We start from the raw sequence: 23,306 nt of genomic DNA, 5'->3' as shown, positions 1-23,306 counted from the left end.
TGATGATAAACTTAGGCAGTTGTTTTGTCATGCATGTCCGCAGGAGAAAGTATTCAGAAAATGTTGGCCAACCTTCCTCCCAAGAGAGCATCTAGAAAAGTTCTCAGAGAAGAAAACCTGGCTAGATCGCGTCGGGAAGCAGCGCAAACCGTAAGTATCAACGCGCCATTTTGGACCTCGTTAAACTTTCACCGTTTTTTTCCCCCTCTTCGTTTCTCTGTCTCGCTCTTTCTCTCTATCTCTCTCGCTCTTTCTTCTTCAAGCCTTGACATTTTCTACTGTGCCAGAAAACTGCAAGACGGAAATCAAACGCGCACTATTCTTAGACCAAGGAAGTTACGAACAAGAAATGACCGAGATGTGTTGTAAACTGTAACCTCGGGTCGTTGCAATATTTTTTGCTGCTATTGCAGTAACAAATAGAATGAAAATTATGTAACCTTTATTATACATGTTAAAATACTCACCGCTTAAGAATACACTTTTCATCTTTGGGATTAAATTGTTACGTTGTTTGAAAAACTTCACGGCCACGATCGAAGTAGAACGAATTGAAACGATTGATTATAATTATCAACGTCAGAATATGTTCTACAAGTATTTGTTCAAATGCAGACTCAGAAATATGTTTTTCGAGTATTTGATACCTATGAAGTTTCCCAAATTTTACCTCTCTCGAAATACGCATGTTCACCTGTAACGTACTAATCGATTTTTCGAATAATACACAGTTTTCACATTTATTAACAACTTAACACACAGTAGTTCTGTTTATCTCTTATTTACTAGTAATAGCAATAACGTGATGACTGCAGACATGTTCTAAATCACTCGGCAAGACAAATAACGCATAAAGTTTTGACAACAATGTACTCAATGAATTTGAACGGATGAATTAAACCCTGATGAATGATTACGTTAAAACGCTTTCTTCTTATTCATTTTGCGCCTGAAAAAACAAAACAAAAATAGTAATTCCGTCGTTCAAATCACTGTGTCAAGTGATCAATAGCAAGTACGTTATGTCTAACTGAAGATTCAGTTATTATTAGATGCTTCACCCCTGAAAACGGATCAAGGCATCATTTAGCGATCTCTGTCCGAAACGTAAGCCAAGTCATACCGTTCGTGTTTGTATAAAAATTAGTCATCTTGCTCAGTGTGTAAGATCATCATCGTTTAGCGTTTGGGAGCCTTGAACAGCGCAGTGAATATCACGCTATAAATTTTTGGAAAGCCGGCATATTGGATGGATGAAAAAAGGCAATCTCGGAGGTGCTGATAAGGACGAGTTGGCTCCATCTTTCTCTATTTCCTCCTCGCTCTATCGCTCTCAATATCCGTCGCCTAGCCTCTTCGGTTTCTCCTTCCTACTACTCATACACACAACTTGCCGATGTAAGTGAAGCGTATTGATTGGTGATACCGGACACGCACACTGCACTTAGGCTCCGCTAGCTCACGTCGCGAACGGAGTTTCGATGCTACCAGTGTGCGTGTGCACCGGTAAACCGACACGGCCTACGGATTCCCCACTCATCGCCACAAAACGTGAATCCAGGCACCTAGTGTAAGTTGCAACGTCTATGTATCGCTATACAAGGTGTTCAGAGCGGTAAAGTCACCCACTCGTTGTTCGCATCAGTTTTCGTGGAATGTGCCCTTTGCTCAGGTTTTTCTCCACTTTTTACTTTCAAATCTAACTGACCATTGGTACTTTAAGAAATAATTATGCTTGGAAGGTGCTCGAACGTGATATGGGAAATTTTCCTTATCAATGCATAATAATTACCAATTGGCTGGTTCATACGTACAGTGCGTTCTTCTATCGAATTTCATCTCGCTCATTTCGCTTTGTTCACGCACCTTAACGGTTGATTAGAGAGACTCAGTCTCGTCTGCCGCCGTCTCTCTGCCGCCGGTTATCCTTGTAACAAGGCGGCGTCGAATGTGTTCAAGGTCACACATATTTGTATTCATGATTCATGAATAAATTTCTCGCGAGTTGAAACGGCCGCCGAATACCAGCAATTATAATACCATCACCATCGTCATCTTCTTCAAAAACTATATGTCTTCCTGTTTATCCCTACTGTTCACTCGCTCGTTGAAAAGAAATGAACTCGACGCAAAGTGATTGATGAAAATTTTTGGCCCCAGGTACAAACGCGGTCACGACCCCGAATATCGACGGACGTAACATCGTCGGCGGTTCAGTCGAGGAACAAGACGGTGCTGAAGAACAAGCTGCTGAAGAACGCTAAATCCTTCCAGCGCAACAGGACTAGAATCGACAACATAGCAGCGGCTATCGAGAGCGTGGTAACATGCAGATTGGCGCAATCAACGTCCGAGACGAAATCAACAGTCGAGTCGGTCAAACGAGGCGATGAGTCGGGAACGAGGATGGCGAAAATCCAGGCAAGAAACGTCATGGCGGTTCTGAGCAAGAAGAAGAACGTCAAGACGAAGGTCAGCACCATCGCAAACATGGAGCATCCCAGAACGAGAGGACGGCCCTTCGGAGCCATTAGGGTTTCCAGTCGTTCGAAAGTGAACGTGGTTCCGGAAAAACCGGCCTTGAAGAGCGGCAAACCTCCTAACCCGAAGAACCAAGCGCCGCAGCAGCAAGCGGTCGGCGCTAAGCCTCCCAAGAATTCCGGAGAGGCTGAAGAGGCTGGTGTTATAGGGCGGAAGAAAAAGGTGATCGACCCAGTCGCCTCGATGCATGCCTCGTTGAAGGCGAAACAGCAGCTCAGAACCAACGACGGAAAATTCGCGAGGAGTCCGAATCACAGTTCCGACGAACTCCCGACCCAGGAACGATACCCTCGGCGCCACGCGAGCATTCCGCGATTCGTAATTCCCAAATCCAGGATCAAGGCGACTAAGGAGGTTGGTAAAAAGAAGACCGCAAAGATAACTGGACGCGTGCCCTCCGATGGCGACAGGATGCCGACCCTCGAACCGGCCGTGCCGGTCAGAGACTCCGAACTGTCAGGGCCCGAAGAAGAGCCTGAAATACCAGGCCGCGGAAACGAGCTTCCAGTCCTTTCGCCCGCCGCCATTGGCACCGTTCGTCGGACCTCGCGGGCCTCCGACAAAAAGGATCCGACGATCGAAGATCACCTTGACCTTGACGACGTGCTCGAGAAGAGCGTGATCGATGTCGCCGAACTGAAGAATAAGTATGAGCGAGAAAATGCCTCGCAACGGAAGGCGGAGAGCGAAAAGAAGGGTGTTCGAGGCCCGCGCAGCAAGCGAAAGACGCAAGTGGCCTTGTCTTCGTTCTCCGCGTCTTCTTCCTCACTGACGCGGGTTAAAGAGAAAAAGAACTTGCCCAAGAGGAGCGTGAGTGTTCAGGACGGTTACAGGGGTGCGCAAAAGAAGCCGGCACAGACGCTCGTCGAATCGAAGGAAATCAAGCAGAACCCAAGGCGATCAGGGCGCACCTCGTCTACCAGGGAACGACGCGGGAATGATGCTGAAACTGCGCAGGATCAGAAAGCGGTGGAGGCTGTCGAGGAAGGAAGAGATAAAAACAACACGAACAAGAACCCAACGGAATATAAAGAGAGTCCAAGGCGCTCGGAGCGAACATCGTCTATCAAGGACCGCAGAGACGAGATCGAAGGATCGCGGGACGAACCATCCACGACGCTGAAGAACCGGGAGAAAGCAGAAGACGCCGGTCAGAAACAGGGTCTAGTGATGATCACAAGTCTCAACGGATGCAAACCGAATCCAAGACAATGTGGGCGAACGTCATCAGCCAAAGATCATGGCGAGGAAATCTACGCGGCTCAAAATCAACCGAGATCATCAAAGAGCCGGGATAAAGTGACAGAAATCAGAGATGACGGAGTGTCTGCCAAGCCGCAGGGAAAATCGGGGAGAAAAAGCGCCCAAAAAGCGACCGGTGAGAATCACGCTGTTAAAAAACTCGCCGACCATGATCAGCCGATTTCCGCAAGTGACGCGGAAGGTCCGCATCTTCAGGGGAAACTGGACCCTGAAGAGGAGGAACACTCGGGACTGCCGAAACGCGGTAGAGGTCTCGGAAAGCGTCGAGGCCGTATCAAAGCCCCGGAAGTCATAGAGAAGCACACCGACGAGGACGAAGAGGCCGTGATAGAGTCCCCGATCAACTTGAGCCTTGAGCGGCTCCAGCGGGAATCGAGCAACTCGAACGTCGACAGCGGCAAAGAGAACTCGTCGGAAACTCCGATTATGGTTCCAAAACCGCGGGCTGTTCGTCCGAAGAAGACGAAGACCGGGCGGACCGGTCGCGACCGCCTCACGAAGCGCCTCGGCAGCGTCATCGGGATCCTGACCGAGGGTGTAAACATTCCCGTCGAAGCGCAGCAGAGCGTCGTTCTGACAGTGCAAACCGCCTCGGTGAACGCCGAGCCAGCCACTTCCGGAAGCCAGGTGAAACCCGAGAAAGACGCCGTTGTCGAGGACAAAGCCTCCGACGAGGAGAAGGGTCCGGTTAGCGATGAGGCGCTTTTGGAGCTGGAAACTCGCCGTGGTATTGATGCGATGACTGGCTGCGCAGAAAAGGTGGAAAGCAAGTCTGATAAACCTGAAGACTCTAACGACCCTGAGAAAAATCAAGTCGTCCAAGAAGCTGTGCCTTCCGGCTCTTGCGGAACTCAAGCGACGGTGGAACCTCTGAAAAAGTTTGAACCAGTGCCCGGGGAAAAAATGACGAATCAAGTTGAGCTTCAAGTGCCGTTCGAACCCTCGAACGATATAATAATGGATTTGTCGCGGAGAAAACCGAAGGGTAAGGGTTCGTTCTTGGAAAAAATCGTCTCGAAAATAGCAAAGCAGAAGGATGTTTTGCTCGTCGAGGGTGACGTCGGATCTCTCCTCGACAACGCCGTCGACGAGCTGACGAATATACTCGATGAAGTTGCGCCCAATCTTACGGAGAGCACGGAAAATCTTACTACCAGCGTCAACGATACGCAGGCTCGGAGCGACAAAGCCGCTGGTTTGAGTCTCGCTGAAAAAAGTCAGGGGGAAAGTTCTCGGGTTGAAAAGGAAGACGAAGACGCGGTACCGACTTTGAGAGACCAGAGCGAAGCCGTCAAGGTTTGTATCGCCGATTTCGTGCCCGTTGACGACGTGGGGCCAACTTTAGACGAGGATCGATTGATCACGACAAGTGCCTCTGATAATCTAGTTATCCATACATCGAATGAACCCAAAGCCAAGGATAACGTGAAGAAGAACGATGACGTCACGGTGTCGAAGAAACGAGCTATCGAAACGAGCACGCCAAAGAAAAACAAACGGAAGTCCGTCGACGCCGAGGCGATCAACGAAGTCGACGATTTGCCAACGGACGAACTCTGTCTTGCCGATATAATGAAGCTTATACAGAAGCCGAAGACCAACGGAGAGAAGGAAAACGAGACTGTAGCCAGGCCGGGGAAACGAAAAACGGTGAGTGAAAGTGAGCCGCGGACGAAAGGGCGGACCGAGGACCTCGAGATTGGCCTCGAGATATCAGCAACCGAAGACAGCGACTCGAAAAGACCGAAGCGAAGATCCTGCGTGAAGACGTCGCTAATTGAAGAGCACTTGCCGCTGCTGATTGACGATTTGGAAAAAACCTACGACGATGATGAAACGTTTACGAAAAATATAAACAAAAGAAAAAACCTTCAGGAGGAAGATGCGGCTGTGATTGAGCTCGAGGCTAACCAGGTGCCGAGATCAAATTCTGCGCTGAACAACCGTGCCGCGAAGAGGAGATTGATAGAAACGAGTCGTCAAAAGACCGACGATGGTAGTGAATCATCGCAGGAACCGGAGAGACGATCTTCGAAAAGGAAATCATCCCTCGCTAATGAAAAACCGGACACTTGTGCAGAAAATGACTTCGTAAGTTCGGAGAATGATAAACGCGACGAGAACTCTGGAAGCAAGGCTAAAAACATTAAACGAATAACTGGAGAGGCTGAGGAATCCCAGCCGGATGCGAAGCTCGAATTCAGCGTCATCGAAGCTTGCGAGAAAAAGATAGCAACGAAAAAGAGGAAGTGCAGGAGCAAATCTGAAGAGAAATCGAGCAGAGATGACGAGTCGAAGATCGAAGAAACGCTGGAAGAGTCCAAGAAGATGAAGACGTCTCGTTCCACCCCCGAGAAAATACCCTCGCTCGTCAACGAACATCTTGACTTAGACGACGAGGACTCAACGGCTCTTTCCGAGGCCGAAACCCCGGCCGATTCTCTCACCAAGGCGAAGCCCGAGTCCCCGCAAATCTTTCACCGCCTTCGGACGCTCCGACAGAGGAATCCGAAGCGGAAATCCCTCGCCGAGGATCATCTGGAACTCTTCGACGACGGGGAGGAAGTGAACACAGAACCGTTCAAAGTACCGGAAGTGGGCGAAGCGCATCATTCGCGAACGCGACGGTCTTCGAAAAGGTCACTGAACGTGGCTGACACCGAGGCTTTGATCGGTTCTGCGAACGGCGAGACGATTTCGACGAAGAGGAAATCGTCGGCTGAATCGTTGAATTCGAAAGCGGTAGAAGTTGGCCAGGATTTAGAGACGGCGATAATCAACCGGACTCCGAAGTCGAACACACCAATCGAAACTGAGACTCCAGATGAAACGGCGAACTCCGAGAGTCTCGAACCATCCTTGATTAAGGAGCACCTCGATCTGTCCGACAAAAACGAGGAGGAAGTGCCGATCGATGATCCCGAGGAAAGCGACGGGAAGCTCAACGAGTCGATACCGGTTTCGGAAACGGACGTGACGACAGAAATATCAGCGGAAGACGACCAGCTACAGCAGATCCCGAAGAAACGAGGAACGGCCAACTTTGCTGTGGGTCACACAAAGAATGGGGAAATATTGATAGTCGAGAAGAAGAAAAAGCTTACCAAGGAGGCGGCTCGGTTCTTTTGTGAAGTGTGCGCGACGAGTTTCACGCGTAAGAGTTCGCTGAAGAAGCACAACTTGTCTCAGTCGCATCTCGTCCAGATCGCGAAGTCGGAAAAAAATTCTGAGATCGAAATTGCCCAAGGCGAAGAAGCGGCGGAGAAGGAGGATCCCGAGGATGAGGATCGAACCCGGGATTACTGGGGCTCGGAGGATAGTCTCGACGACGTTGACGAAACGCCGGTTGTCGATCCATTGGGTTCGAATCCCGACGACACGGCGCTTCATCGGGCACCGAGAAACCCGCTCACGCCGCAGATATCCGAAGAGGAAGCCCTAGAGGAGGAACTGCTCGACGAGGAGATATGCAAGATAACTGAAAACATGACTCACGACGATTTTGTCCTGACTGATCACATCAGCCCGGAACCTGATACGGCGGTCAGCGTTACCGTGAAGAGCAAAAACCTGAAGAAAGATGAGCTACCGGCCCTCGACGCGCACAAAGCGAAAAAGCGCAGGAACCTCGCCGAGGAACATCTCGACCTTGACTCGCCAAGCCCACAACCGAAGCTCAACAAGGAAACTGATCTCGAGCCCTCGCCGCCGGAAAGCCCGATTTTCGGAACAGACACTCCGTGTAAAAGTGTCTCTAGGACGGAAAACTTGTCCCTGGAGTTCCGGAGGCCGGGTTCCGACCCCGAGGAGTCCGATTTAGCCGAGAAAACGAAGGAAGCATCGCCGGGCAGTTTGCAGAAGACCGACGGCACGGATTTACCCGCTGTAAAACATCCGCTCGTCAGTATTCCTGTCAAGATTCAACGAGACGTTCTCGCTTCCTCCAACCTCAACATTGACGACGATTCATCATCGGATCGACCGCTGGCCGAGATTTTATCTAAGAGCAGGAATTCCCAACTCTCCGAAGTTTTCAACCAGAAAGTGGAAGAACTCTCCGTGTCTTCAAAGACGAAAAAGTCCACCGACCCACATCTCGGACTCGTTAACGCCACCGAGAAGCCGAACGGATCAAAGAGCCGGAAAGCTGCGGCGGAATTCGAGAGCGACGAGAGCGCAATCAACACCGAGGTTTCGGTGGATGTCAGAAAACTGTTAAAGAACCAGGAAGTGAGCGATTCGAAGCCGGGGGAGAGCCAGCGGGAAGTGAGCCCGTCGAACGATAAATTCGAAAATGAAAAGCCGTCGGTGAGGAAGGTTCAACCTCGAAAATCGAGGTCGGTGAGACCAAAGCGGAGACGAAACGTGACCCCGAGTTCCGGCAGCGAATCGAGCGAGGCTGAGAACATGTCGTCGGATTCGAGGAACAAGAACAAGATCGTTAAGAGCGTGTTCGGGCGGGTCTTCGGCGGTGAGAAGTCGGAAAAGGTCCAAGACAAGGTGAAGGAAGTCTTGGACGACTGGGATTCTCGTTCGGACGACGACGTCAGGAGACGCGGAGCGTCGCTGTCGTCGGAGGACTCGAAAAAGCGGCGGAATCGCTCTAGGGCGAAAACTAGGGAGGACGAGAAACGCGCGAACGGTGAATCACGGGTCAGTCGTCGGAGCAAGAAACGGGCTGAAGAGCGGATATCCAAGGCTTTCGAGGAGGAAGCAGTCTCCGTCGGCAATCAGAATGGCCTCTCCGAAAACGGGCACGAGGAGCTGGTGGAAACGACCAAGGAGGAGCGCGCCGCCAAACCAGGTGCTGACGAGTGGCCCATCTTTGGCACCAAATCCGAGATTTCGGACACCAAACAACCCCTAGGAACCGGTGACGAGCGCAACGTTGTTTCCGAGGCGGAGAATTCGATGAACCGGGCATCGCTTCCGGAATGGGCGTCGCTACTTCCATCGCCGTCGCCACCCTCGTCACCGGCGCAGAGTAGCGTGGCCCCGAGCAGCGTCAGGAACCGTTCGCCGACTCCGGACCGCAATTCACAGTCTTCCGATTCATCGGAGTCGGAGGACGACGGGCCGCGATGCAGACTCTCGCCGCTCTATATTAGAAACACCCCCGACACGTCGATGGACAGCGTTGCCTCCGACGCGAATGGAGATTTTGTCGCCGATGATAAGGCTCAGAAAAAATTACCGCTCGTCGATACGCCGGTTGTGAAACTCGCCGAGGAACACCAGGTCGTTACCATCGCTCCGACCGACGCCCTCGAGGACAACGCCATCGACGTTCCTCGACCCGCACTCATCCATGCTGCCGCCTCTCTGCAGAAGCCCCGCCAAGTGAAGGTCCTCAATTGCGACGAGAAGTTGTTCGTCGAGTGCTGCTCAAGGCTTAAAACCTCCGAGAACGAACTCCGGGGCGCCAAGAAAATACAGCTTGATCACTCCGATGCTTACAGAAAAAAAGACACCGTCGATGGATCCGGGTTTAGGAGCATCTGCGACAGGTTCAGAGATGCAGAGAGTCAGAACAGCCTTGGCAGTCTGCTTGAGTCCGTGAATCAGGTGAGTTGGAATTTAAAAATTCGTTTAACACTCGATTGTCGATAGTTCTGGGTAATTCCAACAGGGCTTTTTCCTTTTTCCATAGTGAACCAGTTTCCGAGTAACTTAGCCTGCGGGTTTAGCTACTCAGATTCGCGCGACTAACGAAACTTTTGCAAAAGATCAGCATGAACTTTTTACACTTGTAATGTACGGTATACATCATTTTTCTCAAAGCACTCTACCATCACCGACGCCTAATTGTGCACCTCGTTTTTCAGCTACTCGGTGAGGAGAGATACGCGAACAATGAAAAGGACTACTCGAAACATGCGACGCACCATCGGCGAAGTGAGAATTCTAGTCGCTCCGTAAGCCCGGATCTCGAAGCGTCCTGCATCCTGCCCGACAACCTTGGCTACGAGGACAGTCTCGACGTCGCCTTCGAGCATAACAACAAATTGCGGGACAAGATACAACAGCGAATGCGGGAAAGCGAGAATCTGATCGCCAGCTCGTTTCCACGCGAGGCTAACAACCCGACAACCCGTCATCCTTCTCATGGGGACTTGAATTCGCCCCATGGAGTTGCTCATCCAGCTTCAACCGTTCACGCGGATGAACCGAGAATCGCTTCCTGTGTCGCCAAGGGCCTAGACGATCATCATCATCATCATACCTCGAAAAATGCTTCCCTTGAATCCGCAGGCTTCAAGCAAAAGATGACATCCACCCTGGGTGGACTTCTTGACAAACTCGCGCTTTCCAATCTGCTTCACGACACCACCAAACACGATCACAAGTAAGGCGTATTTCCTAATTATAATAATTTTTTCAAATTTCTTATCCGAATACTGATTTCAGCATTTGGATTTGACCAATGAACTCCCGAACTTTCGAATATCGCCCAGCTTCGTTTAAGTTCCTCAATTTAGTGATTAATATGAACCTGAACTCGATCCCTTGACCGAAGCGTAGGAAAAGCTAAATTGAAAACGAAAATCGTTTCGCGACTGGGACACTCGCTGAAATTATGCAAACCACTCATTTTATTTTATACCTCTTGTATGTACGTACACACCCGGCTATAAATCATTTGAATTAGTTAAGCTGGCATGATGGTTTTGGGTTTAAGCGCGCTATTACTGTGCCTAATTCATCGCGTGTGCGGTCCTCTATTCAACGACTCGTACGTAGGTGGGTATTGATCCAAGCTTCGGACTTTTCGCGTTACACTTCGACCCGTGTCGTCCTTCGTTGTCCTTTGTCATCCTAAAACCACAAATACTCCCCAGGCACACTATCCTCACAGTGTAGTATTACATATGGTCTTTAATGATCCTTTCCTGTTGTCCCAAACGTCATCATATTTGGAACGATCACGCTGTTTACGATTAGAAACTTGCCACAATAGCTTTTGATGGAACAACATACCGACCATGCCATTTTATTATTTTTACTTTTTGACCTTATGCGATTTTTTACACCTCATTGACTCTCACGAATGTCCAAATATAAGTACCTAGTTGCATGGTTTTTTTATTATAAATTCACGTTACTTTTGAATTTCATAAACTTAATATGGTGACAGGAAAACTGACCTCAAAACTAGTCCATTTAACAATAAAATAATTCCTTAGAGGAATGGTTCTGAAGAGTAATCAGATCATTTAGAGTCTTGCGAATTCAATTCTTCTCTATTGATCGAGGAAAATAGTTTAAGAGATATGAAAAAAACAAACTTGCTAGTCTTGATCAAGTCCTGCCATTATTTTTCAAAGTTATGTTACTTTAAATAACTTGTTTTTTTATTTGCAGTGGTTCGACGCCGATGACGGTATTGGCAGAGCTGGCCTGCGCCCGGGCACCGTCGGCAACAAAGATTGGTGAACTGGAGCCAAAAGTACTGGACAGCATGCCGACGGATCGGAAGGATATCCCCATCCGTAGGATACGGAACCCAATAAAAGAGTTATTCGAGCGTAAAAAAGAGCTGAACGATCGCAACCAAAGCGACAGAACAAGAGCCGTTGTGGTGGCGGTTGCAGCGCTCAAGGAACTGAACGTCCATCGGCACCGTAACAAGAACACAACGACAGCGAAGAAAGCGAGGAGGCAACAGCGTTCGCAGGAATTTCCGTTGGTACGGAAAAGTCCCTACAGTGGAATGGCCGAGAAGAAAAAGCGCAGGGATATTTCGTCGGAAAAAAAGGAGCCGCTGGTTATCCGTAGTGACAAGGTCAAGGACGTCTACGATTTCGACGACGAGGAGAGCCAGGCGGAAGTCGCGATGCCCAGCGTCGTCTCGTTCCGGAGCAAAGTCACGCCTCTGGAGGTTGACGTCGCCAGCTTGGCCTCGAAGGCCATCGTCCAGACCCTCGACAACGGTAAGGAGGCGGACATCCTGGGCCGCAGACTCGAGTCGATGATCGACCGGAAGTTCAAGGAAGTAGAGAAGTCCGCGCCGAAGACCAAAGGCGCTCTCAAAGCCTTCCAGAACGACCGAGGCGCCCCAAAAGACGCCGAGATCGATCCCGGGACGAAAAAAGCCAAGGAGCCGAGTGACGTGAAACTGGAAGATCAAGCCGCGGGCCCAATGGACGATTTCGTGCAGCGCGGTAAGCAGGGCTCGAAGCGTAACAGTGAGTTTAGGAAGAGGTCGAAGTCCAAAAAACGGGGTAAAACATCGCGGAAGAAATCGCGGCCCTCGGCATGGTACGAAAATGATAGTTCGGACGAATTCATAACAGCTGCGAAGACCGAGGACGTCGGTGTTGGGATATCGAAGAGCCAGAGAACCTGCTCGAAAGGTAAGCAAAATCTGTTCGCCGAGTTGTCGTCGACCTCGTCAGAGAGCGAGGAGGAGGTAGAGCTTGATTATGACTGTGGATCAACGGATGTGTTACCCGACGAAATCGACGCTGCAGAAAAACCGACGCGCGACAAATCACCCAATGATCGTCTTTGTCAGCAAACGGAAGAACACAAGACCAGAAATTATTCCGAGACAAAGAAATCCGAGTCTGAAATGTCCGATCATCCACTCGTTATCGACGAGAGACGAGAAAGCGACGAGGAGAGCAATGCCAGAAATAATTACGAACCTTCGTTTGAAATGGATGACCTTTACAGAGAAGACAGCTCCGACGAGGGAGATGCTGAGTGCCCCGTGTTCGAGGAGGTGGACAAAGTGGTCGAGGATAATTCCGAGGTCCTGCCGAAGTCGAAGTTCCTCAAGGAGGATGAACTGATCCCTCTTGAGGAGGCTCTCGATCTTCTTGACCAACCGGGAACGCTCGAAGAGTCAACGAGTCGGTCTAAGGATAAAGGAAAGAAATTTTTAACAGACAGAGAAACCGAGGGGGATAACATTAGTGTTGCAAAAGGTGAAGAGCTCGTTGAAAATTACGCCGGGAGTCCGACGAATGAGAAAATCGATGAGGACGAGACGGTTCAGCTACCAGAGAAACTGCCCGGCAATGAGAAGCCAGAGAAAGCCTCGGACAATCTACCGCTTCACGTGTTCCTAAGCAGAAAGGTGCAGGAGTCGAAGAAGCGGAAACAGCAACACCTCAAGAAACTCCAAGAGGAGCAAGAGCGGATTTTGTTGGAGCTACAGCCGACTAGGAGGCAGAGGAAATGCGCCATCGGCAAGCAAGGATTGCTAGCGGAGATCAGCAGCTCTTCGTCCGACGAGGGTGGTAGCGGTTTGAGGAAGTATCACGACAAGGACAGGTCTTCGGATACGTCGGAGAAACCGCGACGGCAGAAACGCGAGTCGAGGGAAAAGCGGAAGGAAAGATACATCGAGAAGAAACACGAGCAGATAATAGCCAAGGAGCAGAAGGCGATACAGGAAGAGATCCTGCGAGAGCTTGGAAAGAAGAAAGATGGGAGAACGACCCCGGTAATGGATTCCGTAAAGTCATTCGAGGGCGGCGAGTTTGATCAGGACGAAATCAAAGAAGGAGCTGAGAGTAAAATGAGCCCGAAAAAGCAGAAGAAGCAAAAGCCCCAAAGAGCTGGCAGTGTCTTGGGTGATTCGATGGAAAAAACTGCGGACACCACCAGAGAGAAAACGTGCATCAACGAGCCGCCATCCAAAACAAAGAAGCAGTCGAAACCTGATCAAAAATCACCGAAAAAGACGTCGAGCTCGTCTAGCAGGAGCAAAAAACATTCAACCGGTGGCAAGTCGGCGGCTGAATTCAACGGCAAGGAAACAAAGGACAGCAAGGATCGGAGGTCATCGGGAATGAAACGGGACTCGACCGACGAAGAGCTGCGTACGACCAAATCCTGGAACAAGGTTGAGGAAGGTGTTGGCGTCGCCATCGGCCGCAGGAAACGTGCTGCAGCCAATCAGCTTTATTACTGGTCGAGCTCGAGCGACGAGGAAGAGGAAATCGTCGAAGAGCCTCTGGCCAACGCTGAGGAGGAAGATGACCGTCAGGAGCAGCACGGCTGGATTGTCGGCGATTCTCATAAGAGAATGATAACGATGCTCGCCATGGAGAAGCAGCTCAAGGAGAAACGGAGACGCAGTGAGGACGAGTTTGAGCCCAACAAGGCAAAGAATAAAAAGCACAGGAATAGCACGTCCTGATACAATTACGACGACTGAATTTCATTACCAAGCGAAACTGTAGTTTCATTAACACTATTATTATTGTTATTATTATCATTATTTTTTATTTCTTGTTGGTTTCCGCTCGAATGTAGAGGACCGACCTACGGTAACGCATAATTAGCTTTTTATTTTGATGTGAGTTCGAGTTTTTCTCCTTTTTTTTTTTTTTTTTTTTTTTCTCTGTACAATTTCATTAGCAGCGTTTCGTTACTTTCAATCATTGCCAATGCTCATACCGCTAGAACGTATCTTAGGTAATTTATAATAAAAGCTGGTTACATTGGCCAATGAAAACGTAACTGCGGATAAAACGTGGATAGACTTGTAAGAAACGAATAAACCCGAATAAGACATTTGTTTCCAGTTTGAGGATAGTGAAAATAAATATAAAATATCAAAAAGTGAATAAGATAACTTGTAATATATGGCGTGACGGTAAAATAAAAAATCTAAAAAAACTCCCTGTACAATATGCAACACGTACATTCATATATACATACATACATTCATATATACATACATACATGCATACATACATACATACTTATATAATATACATATATTCATTCAGCTGAGATATATTTTACACTGGATCTTCATTGATCTAAATTACGAATATATAGTGATTAAATTTGAGCCAAACACGTTTCATAACAGAGCATCAGAGAGAAAGAATTGTGTTGTATACATGTATACATATATAAATGCTATGAATATATCGCTTACAATTAGACTGAATGTACGAAACATTAGTTGGACTTAGCAGACACGTGAAGGCACTTATAGACAATACTGCAGAAATTGGTTTAATCATGATAAATAACAGGTGTGGTTACTAGTTAGAAGTATTATAAATGTATGATAAATGGATTATTTTTGACGGACAGCGCGCAACAGGGGTCCAATCAACTATAGCGTTTTGGCCAGCTTTTCGTGATTGCTACATATCGCAACTTGAGTAACATTTGAAAAAAAGGAGAGAAAATAAAAACGGATTATACAAATGAAAACGAGAATGATGAAGAAAACGTTAAAAAAAAATTATATAGATTTAAGACATATACATACATATATTATAAATGTATGTATGAATAGAAAATATTACATGAAAACGAGAATAATGAAGAATACGTTAAAAAAAAATTATATAGATTTAAGACATATACATACATGTATTATAAATGTATGTATGAACAGAAAATATTACATGAAAATGAATAATGAAGAGAAAGAAAAGTTAGGTAAATTTCATTCAGAGAGTACGGGTATGTGTCTGAATATTCCAAATAAATGCTTACATTTAAACCAATTATTATTGATGCACGAGAATATTTAAGGCTTTACTTTCTGTTTGTGTTCAAATTAATAGATCTCACCACGTGGGCCACACGTGCCGGGTTAAATTATTTTTTCTTAAATATAATTGTTTATTATTTCGTTTACTTCGAGCACATCCTCAATGGGATTGTGGATAATGATGGCGGTGATCGTGGGTATAGTAACTATTCAGATTTTCGTATTTACAATTAGTATAAAATCACAATAAGTATATGTATGTATAACATGAAGATATATGATAGACTTTATTGTAAATGTACTGCCATAACCATATTATAATTATACGGAAGCCTATAATGATAGTTAATTCCTGTAAAAATAAAATAATAGCACAAAAACATTGACAAAAAAAAGAAAAGAACTAAAAGAAAGAAAAAAAAACTAGGTACATCCGATGTAAATAGAGCATATTTTCAATGTGTCTTGAAAAAAAAAGTATGTTTTGTAATATAATAAGAATTGCAAAAATAAACTAAAATTATCGATAAAAAAACAAGTTTCGAATTATCTCCCAAACTTTAATGACGCTTGTCGTTGACTGAAGATGTTCAGTCAACGCACTTGAGGAAAGGAAAGAAGAATTTAAACGAAAGATTAATAACAAAAATATTATAACTTGGCCGATGATTAACTTTGATCGCGATTTTTTTACTCGCAAAACTGTGGCCGTAAATATATATCCACATATTCGTTGACTGAAGAATATAACATATTCTTCATTCAACGACACGGACACGTATAGAGTTATGTTTGAAAAGCGCGGGTTCTAATATGAATCATCATAATGCTGATAATTTAGGATTTGTAACAGGCGACGGCTGGCAAGCCTGAGATCGAGAGAAAGAGTGCAGCAAGGTTCCGATGACTCTGCGTGCTCTGGGCTCTTTTCAAATATGGAGAGGTTATCTTTTTAAAGTAATATGTGGGATTTAGGAGACCGGAACCGTGGTATTTTTGTGTTGATAAGTGTGCTGAGCGGATGCGCTGTTTTATACAATGCCTGGGGTCCGATTCTCGCGCTAACTGTGTCGATAATCGCTGTGATACACGTATGTTACTCCCTGCTAACCAACGACAGCATTCTATCGCCGCAAGCGTTATTTTTCCTCGAATACGTGAGCGAGGGCGGCAGGGAAATATCCGCCAATTTGAATGCTGCATCGTTCTACCTATCGTCCACCCTCCGTAAGTTATACACTATTTTAAGTAACCACTGCCGGACTTACGTCGCGGCGAAAATGAGCAGATTTAGAAAAAATTCCTCATATCAATTGAGCAACGACAATCGCCAAGCGTCCAGAAGCTCTTCAAGGTTCGATCTCACCACCAATCCGCTCAGCCCTATACCCAAAAATAGCTACCAAGAAAATACCCCCTACATCGATCATCCTGCCACTCGTCAACTGAGCGATAACTACTCGTTGACAAAGCTCACCTCGACACCACTTGACCCCTGGTGCAAAGACCCTCAGGTACCATCCAACGGAGGCATAGAACTTTTCACACCAACTCGACCTCTTCGCCGAGAAATACAACCAACATTCGGACCGAATCACTCATCGATGATACAAAATGAGACTGTCTTTAGCCCTGAGGGCTCTCCGTGGGGAACCAGCATTAGCCCAAAAATGCGATCTAAAGCAGCAGGAATTAAGACTGTACAAACCGTCGCTGGACCCCTACTTGCATCTACGAGATACAACATCGATCCCAAGTAAGAAATTTATGTCGTTACTAATTGCCCAAGTTACCGCAGTTGACTTCCAACATTACATCATCTGCATACTACATATTTTCTCCTTCCTTCAGAACATATTCGGATGTAACATCTCCAGGACTGAGCACACGCTTGGCGAAATATGCCACGGAAGCCAACAACAAGCTGACGCATCAGTCGCAGTACGCGACTGGCCAATTTCCCAAAGTCAATCTCAGCGTCAGTCCATTACCGTTAATAAACATGAAAAATGTCAAGGTCAGAACTCCCGTGACTGTGCGGATAGCTCCGCCAGAAACGAGCAGGTACTCGCCACCTGAAAGACAAAGAATTATCTCAGACATATGCAAAGCTGAGAATAGAGCACCCCAGAGCGTTGTGCAAGTGCTTAGAGAAATATCACTTAAGAGGCACGCGTCGAGAGATGATGTGAGCTTGGATTTAGCAAAAAAACAGAGAACCGAGGATATATACGAAGACAACTTGGATGATCTGGTAGAAATGACGCAGAAAAGAACCAGGGAAGATTCGCCGAACAGTGAGGAAGAAGAGGATTTGCTCAGGAACAATCAGCTTAGGCCAGTCAAGAAAACTAAGACCCCTTCTTGCTTCGATGTTTTGAATTCATTGAGCTCGAGCAATCAATATTCCTCAGGAATTAAGCGAAAAGCGAGTAGTCGTAAGTACCACAAAATCGATTTATATACTGTCTTTTCTGTGCAGAGGGAATCAAATTCTTTGCTTTTTTTTAGTCGATTTATCCCGATGTGGCACACCCAGCATAGAGAAACATTTCAAACCTTCGGACATGGTGCAGGGGACCCCGAAATTATTGGTAACTGTAGTTGAGCCTGAAATAGAGAAAATAAAACTTCAAAGAGACGATCTGAATCTGAAATCTTCTCTGAATATGGAAGTTGAGTTGTACAAGAAATCACCTGAACGGTCCTCAATGCAAGTAAAAAGTATTTTAAAAAGCGTCTCTACCACAGACACGGTCGGAGATCAAAACCAGGATCAATCGGACAGAGTAGGCAAAAAGATAGAGGAAAAAACAGAAATTGAACCTACGAAGAATCTTTCTCCTGCAGTGAACAAATCAATCAGCTTCACTGAGAAATTATTTATGAAAGCAGAACCACAAGCTAATGAAAGGTTGAGAACATTAATTGAAGAACAAGGAAATATCAGAGCAAAATTCACTAGTGATGATGTTGACGAAATTAAGAAAGAAGACATTGTGAATATGAGGCAAACAAGTATGAGAGCCAGACTGCAGAGCATGTTTGATGCTATATCCGGAAAATGTGAGTATATATCTCAAATTTCATGACAGATTGCCTTTGTGATATCGGATACGATGAGTGCACGAGTAGGAGTTTAGGTGTGTATCAGGATACGAGGAGTATGCGTGTGTGAGTGGGAGTATCGGCAGTGAGCTGTTTGCGTAGTCGGTCGAGAGCAAGCGGGCAGGTGCTGTGCTGGCCGTACCACACTGTATGCGAGAATCAGTAATAAAACTATATCTACTTGATTTGTTTAGTTGGTTGTGCATTGCTTTACTAGCCCCTACCTGGAAACATCACAGCTTTGAATTCTCGCAATTAGTTAATTGTTCAAATCAGTTAGTAGAAAATAACTCGACGTAATGGGATAGTTATATTCACACCATTGATATAAATTTGTATATTATACCGAATGCTGAACTATTGTGTAACATTATTTTGATTTTTTTGAAGTGAAACATTTCGTAACATAGCACAGAAAAAAACCTAAAATCTCGTCTCTTGATATTTTGCAGCTGCCAAGAAGATAAATCCAGACGTTATTATACAAGCTGACTCAAACAACGAGCCTTCTACCACCTCAGATGTACCATCGAGCTCAGCTACTCTGAGATTGACGACTTCGACTACAGACATCAATACATCTCCGATTGCAACATCTTCCGTAGTACCAACAATTACTAATTCGAAACTCGGCAGCACAATTAAGACTAAACACGTCACCTTCGACTTGCCTAGTTCACAGCAACCATTGATCTCGAACAGCAGCTTGACATCATCGATCTCTTCAACTGGATTCCAAGCAAGTACAACCGAGGCACAAAATCAGTCAGAAGTTCCAAAGTTGAACTTTGGAACTGTTGCTACAACTACAACAAATACTACTGCAACTGATCCCGCTAAAGTATCTTCTTCAAATAGTCAAAACACAAACAATATGAGCACTCCTGCATCTTCTGCAACCATTTCAACCATTGCTCCTCCTTCATTTGCCGTTGCAACATCTTCTACGCAAAGTTCAACTGTGTCGTCAGGAATTCAGAGTGGCTCAAACTTGACAAGTAGTACAAGTTTAGCAACAAAATTCTTACCTCCGAGCAGCATTGGTGCATTTAGTTCATCAAATTATACCAATGTAACTCAAAATACCAACACAGTATCGGTATCCGAACCAGTAATGACAACTTTGTCACCAAGTACGGGGAAATTTATTCAAGAACCGATCAAAGTAGTTGAGCCTGTCAAGACCAGCACTCACACTCCAGCCCCGATGCCCAATTTCTCGTTTGGTGCCGCTAAAATGACTTCCTCATCAGCATTCGGTGAAAATAATCAGTTCCCAGCTAGTACGCAAAATCAAGTAAACGTCAGTATTACTACACCGACAACAACGTCGTCTTTCATGCCTGGTAGTGTATCCCAAACGCAACAGTCTGCGACTAAAGTTACGTCAAACGCAGGTAGTATCGCAGTGCCTGAGACAAAACCAGCAGTCTTTTCATTTGGCGGTAATAGTGCCATGCCACAATCAACGAGCAGCGGAAGCTTCTTATTTGCAGGCAATGTTAACACCGCCATGAGCCAAGCTCCTACTTTTGGAACCATTACCAATCAAAGTAACGTGACCTTCGGAAGTACGGTGGCAACGACGCAAAATCCACCAGCCTTTGGAAGCTCGGTTAATTTCCAAACTATTCAAGCTCCTGGGCTCAGCGTGGCAAGCACTACTTCGCAAAATGCCCCGACGTTTAGCAGCAGTACGCCAGGATTTGGAAGTGCTGTGACGACTGTAACTCAAAACGCGCCGACATTCGAAACCCTAGCTTCATCTGCTCCTCCGCCCGCTTATGGCATTAATACATCCACCACAAGTACATCATTTGCATTTGGAAGTACAGCGGGCCAAACTACCACTGCGTCTGCATTCAGTACAAACGTTAAATCTACTACCCCTTCCATTGCCCCTGCGTCAGGTAAAGATCCAACATTCTCCTTTGGCTCGACCTCAGCACCTGGCACTAAACCTGGCTTCTCGTTCGGCGCAAACGCTGTACCAACTACCACTTCTAGCGGGGCGGTGACTTCCGGCAATACCAATCAAGTACCTGCCTACAAAATTCTCAATAGTAGATGTGCACCAAGATTTGGTACTCCTGCGACTACCGCGCCTTCGGCCTTTGGAGAATCTTCAAGCACTGCAGCACCGGCACTCGGCGGAACCTCTGGCGCGGCAATGACTGCATTTAGTGTCACATCAAGTACAACTACACCATTGTTCGGTTCACCAGCCACGACAACATCGGGAATGTTTAACACTAGTGCAAATCAGTCAACCTTTGGTACTGGATCTAATTCTGCTGCTGCCCCCTCAGCCTTTAGCGTACCAAAGACAACAACGCCGCCAGCTTTTGGTTCCCACACAGCCGATACTGGCTTCAATTACGGAGGGAAAGCTGTTCAGTTTACAGGTACAGGCCTGAACCCTACGCCCAGCACTGCAGCTGCTACTGGTTCCACTGTTACATCGACGGCAACTTCAGCGTTCGGAGTAACCACAGATCAAATAACTCTTTTTGGCCAAGGAAAGTCACCACCGAGTTTTGCCAGCAGTACATCACAGGCTTTTGGTAGTGGCGGAACTCCTAGCTTTGGAGCACTGAACACCTCCTTTGGCGGTGTTGCCACTACGGCATCTGGAAACAATTCTGGGTTTGGTGCTCAGACTTCGATGGCGCCAACTTTTGGAACGCAAACTCCAGCAGTAAAGCAATCTTCCCAAGCTCCTCCTCCTGCATTCGCGTCGACCAATACAAGCTTTGGCGCGAGTGCAGCGCCTTCTACTGGGTTTGGATCGTCGGCAACTACGTTTGGAACTCAAAATACAACTACGCCAAATTTCGGTGCTGGCACTGTGAGTTCCGGCTCTACTTTTGGCACCAATGTCTCGACTCCGTTTGGACAAAGCCAAAATCCCCCACCAGCTTTTGGAACTCAAAATTCAATTACGCCGAGTTTCGGCTCAACCAATAACAATGCTAGCGGAGCATTCGGCTTCAACGCCAACCAACAGCAAACGCAACAAAATTCCAGCTTTTCGTTCAGTGGCAACGCCACTGCGAATAACACGATGGGTGCGGCACCCTTCCAGTTCGGTGGTGCACCAGCTAAAACAGGTGTGTTGGTTTTTCGCCATTCTTATTTCGTGAATGTAAAATTCAAGAAGTTCTCAGCACTGAGATTTTCATGAATCTTGACGAACTTTTTATTTTTTGCAGATGGCTTCAATTTTAATGCGCCAACTACTACTCCCAACTTGAATTTTGGCGCCAATGCTTCATCTTCTTTCGGTGCACCAACACAAGGATCAAACATGTTCGGAGCAGCAGCGCCAGCTGTTCCTGCTAGTGGAATGTTTAGTATTGGGGCTGGTTCTACAGCTCCGAGATCTCGATCGAACAGGACGCGGAGTAGGAGATAGTGGAGAATGTAATTTTAATTTACCATTATCGAAATGTATAATTGAGTAAGAATTAGCTACAAAGTATAAGAAATTAAATTTTGGTTATTTGATGCTAATCGAGCAGAATAATGATAGGATGATTTCTAAATTTTATAAAATCCGGAGAAAGTCCAACGGTTCAATTCACATATTACGCATAAGATCTTTATTCCCTTGACGCTTTTAAATGCGGGAGGATGGTACTGTAACGGTAACGAGAACGAATAATAATAAATTTACAGGGCGCACCAAATTGGTTTCAGATTTTACTCACCTTAACTTTTCCTCGTGGTTTTTTATGAGTATCGTTACCACGCATGTTCGTAATTTGTAATATATAATTATTACAACTACCATTACTAAAATCGTTGCCTGACACGGTTGACAAACCAATTATTTCAGAACACTGACAAAATGTATTTCACCTCTTTTCACCGTTTACAGATCAAGTATTGAGCGGGTTAAAATTCTACTGATGACAAAACCAGAGTCCTGACTAACTTTAAAATCATGACATTTTTCAGCATCTATTGATGACTCTGTTAAGGTTTAACAGCTGGTGTCAAATACTCATGAGTCCTCCATTTGATCAATTTATCCGCTCAACCAATGATAAGTTTTTAACATTTTTTGTTCCGTACTTGTTGCACTTGGTGCCCCTATTGTTAATAAGAATACCTTTCGATTAGTTTGTACAAAATGTATTTATATTCTTTTGCAATATTGAAAGAAAATCGCAGGAACGGATACAAAATAATAATAATAATAATAAGGCCAAGTCTCGTAAATTATATATCAGTATAACTTTATTAAATATCACTGATTGGTTTTATATTCAATATACCGTGCTTGCCGGATTACTTTCAAGGGCATTAAATAATCGTTGTTTGATCAAGTGTCTGCCATTTTTTAACTCCCGAACTAAAATTCCGTGCTAAACGATACATGTTGAAATAACAAGCGTTTGGATCTATTCAGGTAAAATCATGTTTGGAATTGTTATTTGTTTTCTACTTTGACTATTGAGCTTAGTATCGTATTAATTTGTTCGTGTATAGTAAGTAAGTATCTCTAAGCGGAAAAAAGCCAGTCTTATATTTAAAAAAAAAAAAAAAAAAAAAAAACTGTATACATATGTATAATAGATCTTATCCCCGACGCGCCGTGTCTAGATACATTGTATGATTCATATTTTAGTCGGTATAATTGTGTACGCAAAATTACGCACGTACGGGATTCGATTGCCTATGCACTACTATTAAATATCATTATACCATACTAACTTAACGGTAACGGTAATAATAAATACTGTAATAGTAATTAAAATGAAACACATACATCTGTTTGTACGTACACTTTAAATTTAAGTAAGTATAGTAATTTTAACATTTTGTAACCGGTGTTAATTAATAGTAGTATATCAACGATATATCGTTACGTATACACATGTATGATACTATTATCGATGACTATTAGGACGAAAAAAGT

General features: G+C 45.7%; 2 protein-coding genes across 3 annotated transcripts in view; both read left to right on the top strand.

Annotated features, from left to right (window-relative positions):
• Positions 1-15,736, top strand: part of LOC107221539 — a 56,300-nt gene extending 40,564 nt beyond the window's left edge. The window contains exons 5-8 of one of the 2 annotated variants that reach the window (XM_015660557.2): positions 44-150; positions 2,161-9,369; positions 9,630-10,150; positions 11,167-15,736. In XM_015660557.2, coding sequence (XP_015516043.2) covers positions 44-150; positions 2,161-9,369; positions 9,630-10,150; positions 11,167-13,954 — 10,625 coding nt within the window. In that variant the 3' untranslated portion in view covers positions 13,955-15,736. Of the gene's footprint in view, positions 1-19; positions 151-2,160; positions 9,370-9,629; positions 10,151-11,166 lie in introns of both variants that reach the window. The other variant, XM_046736398.1, reaches the window with a different exon arrangement.
• A 418-nt stretch (positions 15,737-16,154) lies between these two features.
• Positions 16,155-22,991, top strand: LOC107221547 (mucin-19). The gene is made up of 5 exons (XM_015660569.2): positions 16,155-17,030; positions 17,126-17,712; positions 17,786-18,340; positions 18,835-21,492; positions 21,595-22,991. The coding sequence occupies exons 1-5, from the start codon at positions 16,237-16,239 to the stop codon at positions 21,795-21,797; spliced, it is 4,797 nt and encodes a 1,598-aa protein (XP_015516055.2). The 5' UTR covers positions 16,155-16,236; the 3' UTR covers positions 21,798-22,991.
• Positions 22,992-23,306: the final 315 nt, after the last annotated feature.

The sequence above is a fragment of the Neodiprion lecontei genome, chromosome 4 (assembly GCF_021901455.1).
Source record: "Neodiprion lecontei isolate iyNeoLeco1 chromosome 4, iyNeoLeco1.1, whole genome shotgun sequence".
Classification (NCBI taxonomy): Eukaryota; Metazoa; Arthropoda; class Insecta; order Hymenoptera; family Diprionidae; genus Neodiprion; species Neodiprion lecontei.
The sequence above is the reverse complement of the archived record's forward strand: the minus strand, read 5'-3'. Positions and strand labels throughout refer to the sequence as shown.